General features: G+C 50.7%; 1 protein-coding gene across 2 annotated transcripts in view; it reads left to right on the forward strand.

Moving 5' to 3' along the window:
• The first annotated feature begins 6026 nt into the window (after positions 1-6026).
• The window catches only part of LOC143691843 (E3 ubiquitin-protein ligase NEDD4-like), an 81450-nt gene continuing 69497 nt past the window's right edge, over positions 6027-17979 (forward strand). For both annotated transcript variants that reach the window (XM_077171180.1, XM_077171181.1), the window contains exon 1: positions 6027-6298. In XM_077171180.1, the coding sequence (XP_077027295.1) occupies positions 6251-6298 (48 nt within the window). In that variant the 5' untranslated portion in view covers positions 6027-6250. The remainder of the gene's footprint in view (positions 6299-17979) is intronic.

Below are 17979 nucleotides of genomic sequence, written 5' to 3' on the forward strand. Positions count from 1 at the left end.
ATAGCCCTGTATGGAAATGGTTGAAAGCTTTTTACACCAGTTTCCAGGTGTCAGTTTTGTCTGAATTCACATAACTGAGATGAAGGCACAGAAATGGTAAAGCTCGTGGCTGCTTTTGAGAGAGGGATATCAAACCTCTCTCTTTTGGACAGGAACAAAGATGGGGGCTGAGATCTCTTGCCAAACCCCACTGAAGCAGTTTGGCTGTTAGCTAATTGTATGCCTGTCACACTTTAAAGGGTCTAAAGGTCATATCTTGGGGATAATCCTATTTCTCCTTCAGGCATGGTCAGGTGGGACTGTGAGTTTGATCTGCCTTCAATTCTACAAGAAGCAAAAATCTTGAGGCTGTCTGGATTTGAGGTAAGGGAGCAAATTCTCCTTTAAAAAGATGACATTAAAAGTAGGAATAGCCCATTGAAAGAAAATCCATCCTCCTATCCTCATGCTTCCAAAACCTCCCCGAGGAGGAGGACTTGTCCTAACTTGGGTAAACCTCCACCAAGGTACTGTGATGCACCTGGCATTTGGAATGGGAGAAGCCATTCCGTGCCCTGCAGACACAGGAGAAATGATTGTCAGCTGCAACCCAAACACTGGGGTTACGAAACCCAAAGTGCAGGAGAAATCTCCACCCTGAAAGGAGATATGCATGCTGATTTGGAATTCCAGTGGGATGGGTGGGGTGGCTGTGCTGATTACAGTTTGGGGCAGGAATGATAGAGGATTTACAAAAGCTGGGCTCCTTCCCAGAGCTCTCCAGTTTGTCTGCAGAGAGGGGTTTCAGTGCCAATTCCCATTGATAATCCTGCATAGAATGAGCAATACAGGCAACCGTGACCTGTGCTGGGGTGGTGACAGCTCTTCAGGTGGCACAGCAGCTTCAGCAGGATGTGAGCTAAGAAATGCCATGTTTGGGGGGGTAGCCCAGTGCTGCAAGTACCAAATCCACAGCCAAAAAGTGCTCTACAGGAAGGTGCAGGTCTGTTGTCTCCAGGTGGTGTTTGTCATGGCTCTTACTCCCAAAGAGCCACCCTGTAACGGGCTGGGAGGGGAGGAAAAGAGGATGAGCATTCCAAAGGCACTGCTTGGAACTGAAAGGGATTGCTTGAAAGCTCTCACAGGTTAAGGAAAGCTGGGGATCTCGGAGGGACTGGATGTGCTACAGATTTGCAGCAGGAAAGGGACTGAGGGAGAGGGTTTTGGGCCTGTAAAAGCACAAATCCCTGGAAAACATGGACAGCTGATACTTACTCCTTATGTACCATAAGAACCAGGAGAAACCAAATGACAGAATTCTAGAGAGGTCAACAGAAGGAGGTAATTTTCCACTCTGGCCAGTTCCAGAGACAAGAGAGCAGGCATGGTGAGCCTGACTGTTAATTGCACCAGTCTTTTAGGTCTGGGGTTTTTCCTCCCTCGGGGGTGAGCAGCCCCGAGAGCAGCACTAGGGAGAGCTCCGCCGTGGTTTGTGGTGTGGTGGAACAGGAGGGACAGCATTGCTTGAGAGATGCCCCAAAGATTAGAGGCTCTGGCCTGACTCAGGCCCCCGTGACTCACCTGAACACCCAGATTGCCATGGAAGCTGTGGAGAGCTCCTGAGGCCGACTCTAGCGCCAGCAATCAACCCTGGCTCTGCAGGATGCTCTCCCTCCCTGCCACCCACCCAGACAGTGAGTGTCACACGCAGCTGGGACTCACACACTGCTCAGAGACCCCGACACAGCGTGAATCTCAGCAACTTTACTTCCATACGCGCTTCAGGTTTCATTTTGTGTTTCCTCTTTCTCTCTTTTGCTGTCCTCCCCAGGGATGCCTGCCTGTGATCCTCAGTACCACACACACCCCCACCAACCCAAGGTGTATTAACACAGACAGAATGTGAAATCCAAGTGAAAGGAAGAGTCCACAGAACAAATCTCACGGTATTTGGATTGCTCATGGGCTAAACAAGGTAAGACATCCTCAGGTTAAGTACTGAGCTGGAAGAAAAGCCCCTGCCCTGTGACAGCACTGCCCAGCTGGCCTCTGCCGTGGCACTGCTCCCTGGGGACCTGGCCCTCCACTCCCACACTATCCAGAACACTTCCATGCTGTGGGACACTGAGCTGGAAGGAATTGTCTGGAAAACAGGCCCCTGCCTATATCAAAGGCCTTCCAGAACAATTGGCAGCCCCTGTCCAAAGCCTTGTGGCACCACACCTCGTGCAATCTATTATTACTCTTTAAATAGCCCCAAAATGTTGGTTTTTCCTTTCCTGTAAACTGCCAATTACTGACAGAAACACTGGGCTTCTCTCGACTTCTCCAGGGTTAATCTTTCTTTCCTTGCTCATGCCTGCAGTGTTATATTGTCACTGGGAACTGAGCAACAATTAACAATTTATGTTTTGTGGGAGCTTGATTCAACTTGGCTTATAGCTTTTTTTCCATGACATTCTCAACAATACATTATAAAATACTGATATATTTTTAAATAGTTAATCTTTTACTAGTTTTCTGTGTTCTGAACCATGCTCAGCCCCCAGCCATTTCAATAATGCTTCAAGGAAGGTATATACTGAGAACACAGAGGCAATTATGTTAGTCCAACAGCAACCTGATAAAATATTAACATTTCTTATGAAATTTTTCCAGAAGGAAGGAAAAAAATCATCACTAGCGAGAAGCTTTGCAGTGGGAAAAGCCTTTTTTCAGCAAAAAATTGTTAAGTAACACCATTAAATATTGAACGATGCTGAGGTGTGTCTGTACACAGCCTCATTTCAGCCCAGTGTGATGCAGATTTTATTTCCTCCTCTGCAGAAATCATGAAATCCTGTTTTAAACCATGATGGAAGAGCCAATCAGATAAGATTTGTACCTTTCCACTATACTTTTATGATTTGTTAAGTTCACTGGAATGAGTAATACAGTGTGAATAGAACATTTTAAATACCCCTTGGCAGTCACTGAAGTACAGTAATAATTTAAAAGATACAGGAATCACCAAACTCCATGTGCAGCTGGTGCCACATCAAACCAAAGGGAGCACTGTCTGGGTGATTTTCACCTCTGCACTCCCATTTTGCATTTCACCAGAGCTGTTGAGAATAAATAAATAATAAATTGAACAGCAAAAAGCAAGTCATTCTGGGCAGCCTCTGGCAGCAGTTTGCTCTCTTAATGCTGTTTGGTGAGCTGGAAGCATCCAGCTCATTTCCTAAAGAGCATTTTCTGCTTAGGTCGGGGCTCTATTAATCTGTTCAAGCCAATTCTCTACAATCCAAACCATCTGTATTTGGGAAGATCGTGGTTTATTTGGATTCTCTTTGTGTCTGCTGTCAGGAGATGATTAAAAGTACGAGGGATTTAGAGTGTAAAGTCTCTCTACTGGCCTGTTACAGTGACCTTCTAAGTAGCATCTCCCAATATTTGGGTAACAGCTGGTACAGTTAAGTCCAGCAGGGAAACAAAGAGCAGCCACGGTTGCTGGAAATGGCTGAGCTTTGGCAGCGCAGAGTGGCTGCGAGGAGAGGGCATGGCTGAGCTTTCAGGGTTTCACCAGGGGTTCCGCTGGCAGCTCCTGAAGGCTCCTCGTGAAACACACAGCAGTGTTCAGGTAGCACTTTTGTCTCAGGAGTGCCTGGAGTTTCTAGGGAAGCAATGAAGCAGTCCCTGGAGATGTGGAGCCATCGCTCCACACTGTCCCCATGTCCCCATGCCCATCCAGCCCCTGCTGCTGAGCGGGGGCAGCTGCTGCTCCTCCAGGCAGGGGTGCTGCATCCCCCACTGCTGCTGCTCCCCTCCTGCACAGGTGGATGGAAAACTGCCAGCCCCAAACACGCTAAATCTATTTTTCTCCGAAAATTGTAAATAATTCATGGGGCTTGGTTCTATAAAGAGGCCAGTTATAAATCATCCGAGCTGCACCTGGAGATTTCTGATGTCGGCATTATCACATGAATTACATCTCTCCAGGGCCATCTATTACTGTAAACACAATTCCAAAGAAGAGTTATGCATGTGACATGCAGAGGCAAACAAACAAGCAATCTTCAGCCTGGATTTGATACTAAAGCTTTGCAACCCAACTGAGCTGTTAGAGGTGCTAATTTTCTGCTCTGGCCTCAGAGATCCCTCCACCCTGCTCCTGTACAGGTGTACTTTTGCCTGGGGAGCACCTGTAGGTGGGAATGTGGGTGGACTGTACAGCACCAGCAGCCCAGTGCTGTGAGGTGCAAGGGAAAAGCCATGAATGTGACTTTAGAGGGACATGAACATGTGCTGCAGAAAAGATCTGGATTCTGAGACTTCCATGTATCACCACCTTTACCTGCTGGAATTACAGTCCAGTTACAGATGTTGAATTACAACAACTGTTTCTTTTTCATTCTGCCCTTCAGAAACCAACATTCTTAGATAGGAACATGTAGGTTCCTGATGGTTTCCACCTCCTGGTGTCGGCACAGAAAGATATGGGAGGCAAAGAACTGAGGTGTGTTTGTGGACTGAATGAGAGGACTCCTGAAATCCTGGTTTTCCACGGCATCCAGGGGATGAGAGCTGGCGGAGATGCTTCTGTTAAGGCAACCAAGTAGGTGAGTGTAAAGCGGGGGGCCAAAGCTACATGCAGAGCTGGGGATGATCTGCTGAGCTTGAAACAAAGAGGAATCAAAGGGAATGTATCTTGGAGAGAGGATGTGGAGTGAGGCCGGTGCCAGGTGCTCCTGTGGGCTTCACCATGCCAGGGCTGGCCTTGGCCAGGCAAACAGGAGCAGTCTGGCTGTGCTGCTGGGGAGCCCCTGCCCAGCCCAGCCCTGCCTGCATCACGTGTGTTTATGGCCAGGAGGGACCGGGCCAGTGCAAAGGCTGATGTCTCCCCCGGCTGGACTTTAACAGCTCCGAGGCACTGCTGCCTGGGCAGAGGTCACATCCTTCCTGCCCCGCAAAGGGCTTTGGAAAGGCTGGCAAAACACTCTGGCCTACAGTCTGCTGTGGGGTCTCTCCACAAAAAGGGATCTCCTTGTTCCCGTTCTGCTCGGCTCTGTGGAACAGAAAGAGGCTCAAAGCACCTGAGCACACAGGGGCAGGCTGCTGAAGCCAATGGCACTTGTCTAAGTGCCCAGAACAGCCCTGTGTTGGGCTGCGGTGACACATCTGTCCCGTGCCAGTAGCCTCACGTGCCTTTGATAACACATTGTGCACGTAAAGGTAAATGTGGCAGAGCATAAACGTGTCTGGGCACCGGTGCCATGGAACTCCCTCAACAGCCTCCACTTAAGCACCGTACTGCCAGGAGACAGCGAGAGATCATAAATGGGAGATTAGCACAGGGAGAGGCACGGCTGGGGACAGAGCCAGCTCAGGGGCACAAACCAAATCAAAACCTCATGCAGAGCTAAAGCGGCACTTGATTTTGCCCAGAAGTGCCCTCACTCCAAGGGCGCACGGTGTTTTGTTTCCCTAAAACTTGTGATGGGGAGGGAAGAAATGCCACAGTGAGCGACCACCTCCGACTGCTCTGGAGAGCCGCGAGCAGCGGGGGCTTCGCTCCTGCGCATCCCGGGCTCGCACCGGGACACGGCCCGGGACAGGGGCTGCTGCCCGCAGGGGGACACGGCCCGGGACACGGCCCGGTCCCGCACGGGGACGCGTCCCGGGACACGGCCCTGTCCCACACGGGGAGCGCTCTCGCGGTCCGGGCCCAGCGGCGCCGCTCCCGCCCACTGGGGGGCGCCACCCACACGCTCCCGCTGCCCCCGCGCGCCAGCTCCGCGCGCATTCCTCGCGCGCGCATCCCTCGCGCCCCCCTTTCTTCCCCCCCCCCCCCCCCGCGCGCGCATCCCTCGCGCCCCCTCACGCGCCCCCTCACGCGCCCCCTCACGCGCCCCCTCACGCGCCCCCTCACGGCTCCTCCTCGCGCCCCCTCACGGCCCCTCGCGCCCCCTCACGCCCGTCCCTCAGGGCGGTGCGGGAGCGGAGCGGGGCCCCTCCCGCGCTTTGTGCCGCGCCCCGCCCGCCGCCGTTGGGCCGGCCCGGCGCTCTCCCCGCCCCGCCGGCGCTCCCCGTCCCTGCGGCCGCGCTCAGCCCCGGCCCGCGGCGGCGGCGGCAGCGCGGGCGGCCCCCGGCGGCCCCGCCCCCGGCCCCTTTCCGCCGGGCTCGGCTCCCGGCGTCTTCCGCCGCCCGCGGGCCAGCGGCGGCAGCAGGAGAAGGCGGCGGCGGGGGCGAAGGCGGCGGCGGGCGGCTCGGCGGGCCCGGGAGTGGCTCCATGGCGACCGCGGCGACGGAACCCGTGTACGGGCTCTCGGAGGACGAGGTGGGTCGGCGCGGACGGGCTGGGTTGGGGTGTGCCGGGGCCCCCTCCGCGGGAGCCGCGGCTGAGGTTCGGGAGCTGGGCGAAGGTCGACGGTCGGTCCGGGAGGGCAAGCGTTGCCCGCCCCTCGGGGCTTCGCGCCCCTCCCGCAGCGGCCACTTGCCCGGGGGCGGCCCGGGCCGGGGAGCGCTGCCCGCACCCCAGGCAGGTGCGGCCGCCCGGAGCCCGCGGGTGCCTCGGTGGGGCCGGCGGCGAACAAAGAGCCGCGGCCGGCGGTGCTGCGGGCGGGGGCGGCCGCCCCTCTCCGCCTCCTCCCCGCAGCGCTGCCGGTGTCCCCAGGGGAGCGGCCGCGGGGCCGGAGCGGAGCAGCCGCCGGGCCGGTGCGCCGGGTACTGTGTCAGACACAGCCTGGCCCCAATGCAGATGGAGCTGATAAGCGGGGTAGGACCCGCGATAACTAATCACCGCGTGCCGGCTTTATCAGCCGATGTCTTCTGCAGAATCAAGCAAACCATACAGGCATTAGGAGAATAGTCCAGTTTACTTTAGGTGAATGTTAAAAATCTTACTTAATGCCCTTTTTGTTTCATTGCCTTGGTCAGGTGCTCCTTTTCTTAGGAGCCAGTGTCATAGAGCATCAGCAATGGGCAAGGCTGCATTATGGGCTGTGGTTTCAGGGTATCGGTTGTTAGGAGCGCATGTATATCTTTTATTTTTACAGGCGTGAATAGTAATTATAACAGCATTGCTTCCGGTTTTGTGGGAAAACTGCCCACTGACACTGGTGATGTGTCAGTCTGTATGTAGTGTAGAAGAAACATTAAAAACATCCTCTGCCTTGTGGAACTGACAGTGTTTCTTACCTGGGGTATTTCAGCGGCACCGGGTCTGGATGACTGTAATGTTTAATTCTCATTGGGAAGGAGGTTCCTGGGCAGGAGTGGGTGTTTTGGTAAGGGGGGGGGGTGTCATTCTGTTGTTGTTAAATTATAAAGCTGAGAGCAGAGTGATTGCAAATGCTCTGCGTGTGTGTGAAGGTAGGGGAGAGGAGAGGGCGTTGCAGGAGCATTGGGTGATGTAGATAGCGAGCACAACGGCAGAGGAGAACCTTCTCCTCCCTGGGCTGTTTCCATAAGCCTTCGCGTGAGCACAGCGGTGGCTGGCAGCAGTCCCCAAGCAGCTTTGGGCCAGCTCCGGTGCATTGCCTCACCCTGCAGGTAGCTGGGCCCGCTGCTGGGCCATCTGCAGGGCCCTGCTTGCTCCGGGGCTGCCGGGGGGCCTGCAGCAATCCTGTCAGGTCCTGGGCTCCAGAGGGCCTGTGGTGATCTTGCCTGCTGCTGGGGGGTTTGCACACGCTTAGGGAACAGCTAAAGGCAGTGGGGTTTGCTGTCCCAGAATGGGCATTCCAAGACATTTGGTTGGAGGTGCTTTTGTGCTTATATTAGCAAGTGTGATCTGTGAGGAGAAGGGAAGCCTGGAGCCACCCTGCCAGGTCCCAGGGAGGTGGCTGAGAACATCACGCTGGAGCTTGGCTGCTGCCTTTTCTGTTGTGCGTGCGCTTGGCTGTGTCTTTTGTCCCTGCCTCCTGCCTCGACATATGCTGGTACTTGCACAGAATGCTAAAGAGAAATGGATACAGGGAGAAATCTGCTGGCTGCTCTCACCTTGGCTTGGAGGTGGAGGGATCTTGGGACAGCAGGGGCTGTTCCTGCTATGATGCTCAGCCCCAGCAGATGCTGGGGACTTGGCCTGTGGAGCAGTAGGCAAGGAGATGTGGTTTTACCTCCCGAGGCAAAACCAAGCTGTTAGAAAAGGAGCTGCTGGGAAAAGAAAGGCTTTGGTCTCTCAGCAGTGACCAATGTCACAGCTGCAGTGATGACCACAGCCACACTGCCTGAGGGACAGCAGACTGTGCTTTGTCTCCAGCTTTGCTGTGCATCTGCTGATGCTGGACGCTTCTCAGGAAGAGCAGTGACCATCTAAAACTACAGTGGGAGTCCACAGATGGAAATAGGATGGAAGAAAGAGGGAAAAGGGTCTGAGGGAGGGGGTGGCATGGAGAAGGGTGCAGGTGATCCTCACAGCCTGTTGGGCTGTAGTTTCATGACCCTGAGAGCCTGACCCACTGTTGAGTCTCTAGTAATGGGCAGATGAGAGCACGGAGGGAAGGGAGGATGGTCTCTCTCAGGAAGGTGGCTGTATGAAAGCTCTAGTGAAGGGAAAGCTCAAGTGGGCTGAGGAAGGTGTGCTGACAGTTCTTTGCATGCTGGCCTGTGGGTAATGACTTCCCTCTAGCATTGGCCTGGACTTGGCTCATCATTTTTTGGAAAGCAGAGCTCTATCAGCCGTGAGAGAGCTGTGAGAGGCTGAGTTACGTACGTGGACATATTCAGCCTATTCATTTCCTTTGTTCCTGCCTGGGTTTGAAGTGCAGTTTGCAGATCTGTTGTAGATGGGTTTTGGAGGGCTTTGAGTTGGCCTCGCACAATGCTTCCACTGCTGGCACATTTGCCGATTGGAAAATGCAGTGATTTACATGCGAGCCGGACTCGCTGAGTGGCTCTCCAGAGAGAGAAGCAGCAGTCTCTCCTGCAGAGCAGAGGCACAGCTTCCCTCCCGCTGCACAGCTGGTGTGTGTGCTAGGCGTGGAGCAGGCCCGGGCTGCGTGTGCCGGCGTGCCTGCAGATGTGGGCCTGCACTCGTCCCTGTGCGCGGGGCTGCCTTCCATGTCAATGTGGCTTCCTTTTGCCCGAGGACTCTGACAGGTGTTGGAACACTAGGCCTTTTGGGGATTTGGGGATCACTGACTCACAGGGGATGAGCCAACCATCCCCTGTGTTGTTGTGCAGTTTTTCATGGCAGATGATGTTGTGTTCATAGATCAGCCTCCTTGTAAACCTGAACCGTAAAGTGTTTTATATTAATTAGTTAAAATGAGTTGTAAATCAGATTCATACCCTGCCAATTTTTCACTCTTGGGATGACCTCAGCACTGGGCCAGGCTGCTCAGAGGCTGTTGGAGCTCCATCCTTGGGGCTGTTTGGGACCGTTGGGACACAGGCCTGGGCAGCCAGCTCTGGCTTAAGCAGGGGTGGGCCAGGTGACCTTCAGAGGCTCGTGCCAACCTCAACCTCTTTGTGATTCTGTGAAATAGTATTTATACGGGCTCCTGGAAGCTTAAGTACTTTCATGCAATCTCTAAATATCAGTGTATATAAAAACTTACAGCCCTTTGTAGTGGAAAATATTTGTGAATGAAGTGCACCTCTTGTTTGTTTCAGTTTGGGTTTCTTGAGAGTCAGATGTTGCCCACACAAATCCACAAACATTTTGCTTTCTGAGTGTCCTTGGATGGAAGCAAAACTTGCAGCTCCTTGGAACTTGTTTGCTTTAAAGAAAGTGGAACTTCAGAAAAAAGATCCTTGAAGAGTGTCTTTCTATACTTTAAAATATTAGGAGGAAAAGAGGTTCATATGTGAAACTGCTCTCTGCAGTTCCAGCATTCTTCTCTTTGAGTTCTGTTCAACTTCTGTGACTTGTGATTGAGTCAATTGGAATTAGAAGCTTCCTACTGAGATGACATTTTGTCATGCCTTAGAATTTGTCAAAAGGATCTTATGTTCCTGAAAATATCTCGATGTGTGAGATACAATCCCATATGCCTCAAGATAAATAATTCTGTGTGTAGTCACTGTAGCCTAACCTTTCATCACTGTTCTGGTGTGCTGTGCTGGGCAAAGCCTTGTGCCTGAAGAGTGAATCCTGAAGGATTTCAGGACCTCAGGAGCCTGTGCTTCGCTTTACTGAGACACACTTTGGGGAAAGGGAAACAAACCCAGCTCTGAGTATGATGGAAATGGTTCCTATGGACAGGAGAGCACAGGCTCACCTGTACTGGATCTGGCATCAAGGTAAGGAGTAAGCCAGGATTTGCTACAGTGGTGCTGTGGTGAAATGCAGCTCGTGCTGTGATGGATAAACTGTCTGCAAACTGTTTCAGACTGAGGCATATGGGAGGTTGGCTTTTGTGCCTCATATTTACATGTTCCTGATGGATTTGTTGCTCTGGAATGATCTCCCTTGAGGGTGTCTCTTTCCCAGTAGTCGAGTATCATGTTAACAGATCCATGGGATGGGGCTGCAAAGGCCTCAAGAAGGTGTTATTGCTCATTATCAGCAGGATTTACTGGGGAGGAAAAGGGCTGTGATTTTCCCTCCCTCCCTGGACTTGGTGACAGCAGTGACATGTGGGAGTTCAGGGCTGGATCTCTCTACTTTGCATTTGAAGCAAACCATAAACTTTGGGAGTAATGGCAATGCTGAGTTGTTTGGGCAGTGTCAGTGTTGTAGATGGTTGCAATTAGATTTTGGGTGACGTTCTCTGTTGTGTGGTCTCACGGTGAGGCTCTACCTTGCAGCTCACCCGGCTTCCGCGCTGTGCTGGCACGGCCAGAGATGTTTGCTGAGCCCAGGCTGTCCCCACGGAGCCCCTGCCAGGACAGGTGCTGGGGAGGGGTTCCAGAGCCACGTCCCTTCATTCCCAGCTCATCTCCTGGGGCAGCACTGGAGCTCCGGGTGCTGTGGCACTGGAAGAGTGCTGCATGAAGGACCAGGGCACTGATGTGCTGGAGAAGCAGCTTGTGGGTGGCTGTGGCTCCTCAGTGTGAGGTGGAAAGGGGCAGTGTGGGGGGGCCAGTCTGCCCAGGGATGTGCCCCTGGCCCCATGAGCTCCTGCCCAGCCCACTGTGTTCTTGAAACCTGGAGGCTTTATGTGAAAATACCCTTGAGTTCCTTGAGAAGATGCATCCTTTGTCACCACCACTGCACAGACCCTTTAAATGAGAGCTCTGTTGTTTCTGCTCTGAATATTTCAGTTACATAAAAGCTTCACTGTGCCATCTGAGTGTGAGAGGGGCCTCCCTTGGTCACAGCACTGACAGTGTCTTAGCAATAAGCAATTCAAAATAGTGACTTTTTTATTGACCCTGAATTGTTTTTATAGACTCTAAGTGCACTGACTTCAGGGCTAGCATGTAAACCTTAAATGATGATTAAAAAGTCCAGGTAAGGAAGCATTTCATAAATGACAGGGCTTGCATATCTACTTGTGTGGCAGAATATCAAAATAGGCTGTGGTTCTCAGGAGGTCAATAGATTTTTATAACAGCCTGCATTTTAAACCAGCTTTTGATGAGTTATTGGCATGTTTTGGTCACTAGCGCTGACACTAAGTAAATTCTAGTTTTATTATAAAATTAATGTAAAGACATTGAAGGAGGCTTGTAGTAAGATGAGGGTCTGAGGGAGACGAGGAATGTTAGTTGTAGCTATGCCCCCATTCAGAGATGCTGTGTCTCCCCTGGCTGTTGTCCTGTCCTCTGAGGGTGGTGTGTAGGTTCCGCTGCTGCCTTAGGGAAGGGGGATAAGCGGTCCTTGTGTGTCATGTGAAGGGCTGGCCGCTGGAGAGCGCTCTTTAACAAGAAATGGGAACTCGAGGTTTTCCTCCACTCCTGCACAGAGGCCATTTTCCGGGGAAGCAAACATGGACCGTGAGCCCCACACCTGTTGATGAGCACGCACCTCACCCCCGGGGCACGGCTTGCACTGGGAGTCACGGTTAACAGATTTCTGACGGGATTTTTTTTGTGTTTTGTTCTGAAAATATCACCAGGCATGCTATGAGTGCTGAATGAGCTTATCTGTCAGAAGGGAATCGGTATTACATCTTAGGGTTTTGTGGGAAGAATTTACCCCTGCAGCTTCTAGGCTGGACTTGTATGTGCTAAGGACCTTCAGCTGGTGCTGGTATTTAATATTATATATTTAATATTATATATTTAATATTATATATTTAATATTGTATGCTAAGGACCTTGAGCTGATGCTGTGCTTATTATGTGCTAAGGACCTTCAGCTGGTGCTGGTATTTAATATTATATATTTAATATTATATATTTAATATTGTATGCTAAGGACCTTCAGCTGGTGCTGTGCTTGATCTGTGCTGAGGACCTTCAGCTGGTGTTTATTATATGCTGAGGAGCTTCAGCTGGTGCTGTGCTTGATCTGTGCTAAGGACCTTCAGCTGGTGCTTATTATATGCTCAGGACCTTCAGGTGGTGCTGTGCTTGATCTGTGCTGAGGACCTTCAGCTGGTGCTTATTATATGCTGAGGAGCTTCAGCTGGTGCTGGTGTCAGTGGTTGATCCCAGGACAGTTTACTTGTACCTCCACCCTGTACCTGAGTAGAGAAGTCGAGGCTGATGGCTTCTGGAGCAGCCCACCCAAATCAGTGGATTTGCACTGCTGAAAGAGAGATGTGGCTTTCTCTTGTACACCCTGGGACCACCTGTGGACAGCATCCCATGTCTTTGCAGGGCTGTTGAATTGTAGTAACTTCTGGAAAGGTGGTGGAAGTCAGAGGTATGTGGCACGAGCAGCTGGGGTGGTGGTGGAGGGTGTGTGTGAAGGGAGGGTAGGGCACCTGCTCTTTGGTGGCTGTAAGCTGTGACATTGGCTGTGTAGGTCTGCTGAATCCAGAGCTTTGGCTAGAATCCTGACCCTGATGAAGTCTCTGACAAGTTTGCCTAAAAGCAGAATGTTAAATAGATGAATTCCCTAACAAATAAGTGGAGTTTTTAACCTTTCTTTAAAGATTTCTTGAGTTGACCATTCCTGCTGTTTGTGGTGAAGGGCGTGGTAAGAGGGAGAAGTGGGGAGTGGACAAAACTGTGAGTTTGGGCTTTGTGCTTGTGCTGATTCAGCCTCATTAACAAAGCAATAGCTTTGCTGTGCAGCGATGAGCAATGGATGTGCTTCTTTAACCTCTGCTCTTGGTACAGTGATGTTTGAGGTATTATAAAATCTTGGCTATTGTTTGTAACAGTTGAGCTGAAAGAACTTGAAAATGCTCTGTCTTGGACAGGCCTTGCTTTAGTGAACTGAGAGCACGCAGCAGTGGTGTAGGTGCAGCTCCATTTTATAGCTGAGGGAATGGTGGCACTGTTTGGAGTTCAGGGTTGCAGGATCACCTCCCTGCCTCACTTGGTATCCTCATATGTGCCTTCCCCCTACCTCTTTGTTAAAAGGCAGTCTTAGTGCTAAAGTTTACACCCGTCCCACTGGGTGGGTGGACCCTTGGGATGGAGAGCTGCCCGATCCAAGGAGCAGTGAGTTGGGCAGCTTAGGTGCTGTGTGCCACAGTGAGAGGCGCGTTCCTTGCACAGCCTGCACTTGTGTCAGTAGGATGAGTGCTGGAGGCACGCATCTGGGTGGGTGCCAGAAAGACCTCTGCATTTATCCTTGCTGGCTGGTTGGTTTGTTTCAGTCTCATTTGGTCATTTACTATTTTATTCCTTATTTCCAGTGTCTATAGAAAAACATTGAGTCCTCAGGGTCAGGTGCATTCCTGTGCATGCCTGGCCTGGGCTGTGTGTGAGTAACACCACTCCTGCTACCGTGGCCCGAGGAGGCACTTCTCCTTTCTGTTCCCTGTGGGAGGGAGCCTTGCAGTGTGGTTTTCCCTGGCAGGGTAGGCTGTCCCCAGCAATGCGGTGACACACCGGGATCCTGCCAGCGTCCGTGCTGTGACTCGCCGTCCCTGCTGTTGGAGCAGGGCGCTTTGGGAGCGCAGTGGGTGGGATGAATCTTGCTTCCTGCCTTCTCTGTCGGCAGCGCCTCCTGGCCGCTCCAGCCCAGCGGGAGGGCTGGTTTCTCCTGTGCCCGTCCTGCCGTCCTTGCCTCGGCTGGCTCCGGTGCTGTTTCTCGCCCCCAGCTCTGGGGCTGATCCTCTCCTGCCAGCCATGCTGCTAAGAGGCTTGTAGGAGACGAGAGCATTGTCGTTGGAAACCAGCTATTCCCATGGCACAGGTAGCCTGAGAGTGCCAGAGGTGTGTTTTCCTTCCTCGGAAGCCGCTCTCTGGTTGTGCCCATGACATCAGGATTCCAGCAGTGCTGCTGGGTTCTCCCTGGAGGTGCAGGTACAGGGACAGGCTTCCCCTGGCCATCAGGGAGGCTGGCTGGAGGTCTGGAAACCAGAGCTGGACGTGGACCTTTAGGAGACATAAGGGGCAGTGAACCTAAATGGATTGTTCTCTTTTTAAGGTAGCACTATAGATATTTTTTCCAAATTTTATTTTTCGTACAAAGTGGATTATCCTGATGCTTCTGTTACCTCTCTTATCCAGAAGCTGCCTTCTCATTCTGTGTTCTGATTAGCATGATAAAGAACATGTTGCATTTTCCTCCCCTGTGTTGAGGCTGAGATTTTACTTATCCCTGTTTTAGGGCCAGCTGCATCCCAAGGGTGGTGGCTGTGGCACTCTGGAACCCCAGAATGGGACAGGTGGTTGCAGCAAACGCTAGCAGACCCCCCTGTCCTGCAGGTGCTGTGCTGGGCAGGTCTGACCAGGCTGGGAGCAAGGTCAGAGTTGTTTTTTCCAGGGATATCCTGCAGCTGTACTAGAGGTTATGCCAAATCAAGTTGCAGTCAGGTTTTGATTTTGTCTTAACTAGTTTCTGTTGTAGTTTGAAAGTCAAACATTATAAACTAGACTGTGCTAAATGGTTACAGGAGGGGTGTGGATTACCTGCCAGGTCACTTGTCACCATGTTCCTGCATGCTCCTCAAGATCCTGACAAGAGCCCCTTTGGAAACTGTTGAAACCATGGGTCCTTCACAACTGTTAGCGACTGGCCTCAAAGTCTGCAGAGTTAAGTTCTGGAGTTTGTAGCTAAGGTGTTTTCAAGTCCTGTGGTCACCTTCTCATATCATGTGCCTACTTGTGTCACTTTTTTTTTTAGAAAAAAGCCTCCCTCATTCATATTTTGGGTCTTGTGCTTTAACACAGACTAAGTCTTCACAAACCAAACTGCTGACCCCGGTGTGGTGGTGTGGTTTGATTTAGGTGCCCTCAGGGCATTGCTGTGCCTGGCAACTTTGGTTTTTTCACTGACCACTTTAGCACTTTTCTTAGTGTCACAAGTTCCTTACCAGCATTTTTATTTTCTGATCTTTGGAGCAGATTTTGCTGTGTTCAGTATAAGCAGCTGCAGTATGGGCTTGCATGCAGGACAAATGCCATCTCATGGAATGTGTTAGGTTGTCTGTTGTTGTGGAGCCTCAGCCTATCTCCAGTGGGAGCCTGTTAAAGGAAGCAGTTCTGTGCCATTGCAATTTGGGCTCTGCAGCTCCAAGCTGGTTTTCTCCCTTTGCTTTGTACAGCACGGTCACCATTTAGCAGCAGATTTGGACTTTGTGTAGATCATCTTGTTATTTCTAGAAGGGAGTGTGAGTTCATTTAAACCTGCCTGGAGGAAACTGAGTTTGTTCTTCAGAGTTGTGTTAAATTGTGTGACCCCAAGAGCTTTTCACTGCCGTACTTCAGTCACTGTAATATGCATTTGTGTTTTTGGAAGAAAAATCCTCTTCTTTATTCCCAAGTTCTTGACTGAGCCCTCTCAAAGTCCTTGTGGTGTCAGGAGCAACCAGCCCTGTGTGTACCTCATCATCTCTGCAGGTAGCAATGTGATACAGGGTCAGGAATAAGCAGGTAGAAGCAACAGTTTCTTTGCACAGCTGGTTGCTGTGGAAGCCGAGCCACTGCCTGTAAGTTGCCTGAGGAATTCAGCATTGCTGTGCCCTCTGCTCCCTTCCTGCTCTGCCTCTTTGAGGAACATGCATCTGTGCTTCCCTGGGACAAGGTCCTGCTCTGGGATGCTGAATGACTGACCCTATTGCAGCGCTTCTGCAAAACATGGATTCTGAATGTGCCTTTTGTTCGGGGCATCGAGCCCCAGTTTGCATCCAGAATGCCTGGCAGGACACAAAGTGCGGCCTTTGTTTTAGATAATGAGTGGTGAATATTTTAATGAGTGTTTCTTAGTCTAGTCAGTGTCAAGTACCATTTTGGGAACAAGTGACTGAGCTAACCTCTGAGCTTGGTCTGTCAACAATCCATTTATTGATAGAATTTCACAGATTTTGAAGGAATTTCCCATAAACAATTAATACAAAAAAAAACCCCAAAACAAATGGCCACTCCAAATCCAACAACCAATGCAAGCAACACTCCAACCCTCCCTGAAACACTTCCAAGCCTTCCATGTCAATATATAAGCAGAACTGATACAAACCAAAAAAGCACTCAGTATCACTATCACTGTATTTGTTTTACTTTAGAGTCTGTTCTTTTACAGTGTGTGAAAGACAAGCATATTCCATTAAAAGAAGAAAATGCCTTTAAATTAAGGTAGTACCTACTTATCCTCTTTAAAAGCACCTTCAATGCATGTATACATAGGAGAGAGCTTCTGCAGCTGAATTACTCAGTCTCCTGCATTGGGCATATTCTTGTTAATATCCTTTTTTTTCACTCCAATTATTTTTCACATGAACTTAAGTTCTGTTCTCATCTTTGGCTGTTTATAACATATCCTGTATGTTACTGGAGGCACTGGAGAAGAAGGGAAGAAGATTTGTCTTTCCAGCCAGGAGGGGCTGTGCTTGCTCCTGCTCACTTGCCAAAGTCTAGTCAGCCTTAAGCCTGGATTAGTAACTGAACAGTTTTCCTGTTCTTTGTGAGACACCAGTTCTCAGATGGAAGAGCCTGCTAGCCCTAGGCTATCCATTTATATCACAAATAAATACTTATAATGAACAAAAAGAGTCAAAGCTTTGTCAAGGGCTGCTGTAATAAAAAGGGAGCAGGAAAGGAAGAGGTAGAAGGAGCTGGTAGAACATAGTGTGCAAGTAGGTTGGAAACACCAGGATCCAAAAGCCTGACACGAGATGTTTCTGGTGGGAGCAGATCCCTTCCCTGTTGGCTTGGCCTTTTCGCTGGTTGAAGTGGCTTGTTTTTGTCCCCTAATCTGTAAGGGGGCAGGGGGGCAGAGGCTGTAATGGAGTGATTCTTCCCCCAAATGTGAAATTCCTGGGGAGGAAAGCCTTACTGGACAAGAGGTACTGCTAGAGGCTTTGACTTGTTATTCTTTTGGAAAAAGAAACTTAATCAAGATGAAGAAGAGAAGCCAAAGGAGTGAACTGCTGGAGTGACTGACATCACCACTCACTGAAATGTTAATGTGTTTGGAAGAATTTTTTCACCAGGGGAGGTTGGAAACTCATATGGTAACATTAATTATTAACTGCAGCCAGGAGCTGGAAGATCTAATTTAATTTTTGGTTGGATAATAGGATGATTCATGCAACAAAACAAACTGTGTCAGAAAATGAGGTGTCTCTGAAAATTGACATTCCCAACTTCTGCTCTGAGCTAAAGCTACTGCAGGTAAGCTATTACAACAGCTAAAAAGTGAAAAGTACAGGCTGAATTCCCTGCAGGTGTCAGGCTGTGATCCATAGGAATTAGGAGTTACTGCCTTCTCCAGTCTGAGCAAACCCCCCTCCTTCAGCCTCTCTGCTTCTGCCCCCAGCACCCTTTGCCCATTGAGGCACAAGTGAATGCATTTTCCCAGCCTCTGTGGAGCAGTAACGAGAGCACTGCCTCACATCAGACACTCCGTGGGCTGTTAGGAGAGGTGACTTGTGGGTGCTGGTGTCCCAAAGTAGTTGCAGTGTAGCCAGCTCTTCCCTCTGGCAAACGCTTCTCCCAGCCTGGCTGAGTGTCCGTCACCTCAGGGTTCCTGAGCCTTGTGTCTTTCCAAGACTGAAGGAGTTGAGAGCT

The sequence above is a fragment of the Agelaius phoeniceus genome, chromosome Z (genome assembly GCF_051311805.1).
Source record: "Agelaius phoeniceus isolate bAgePho1 chromosome Z, bAgePho1.hap1, whole genome shotgun sequence".
Taxonomy (NCBI): Eukaryota; Metazoa; Chordata; class Aves; order Passeriformes; family Icteridae; genus Agelaius; species Agelaius phoeniceus.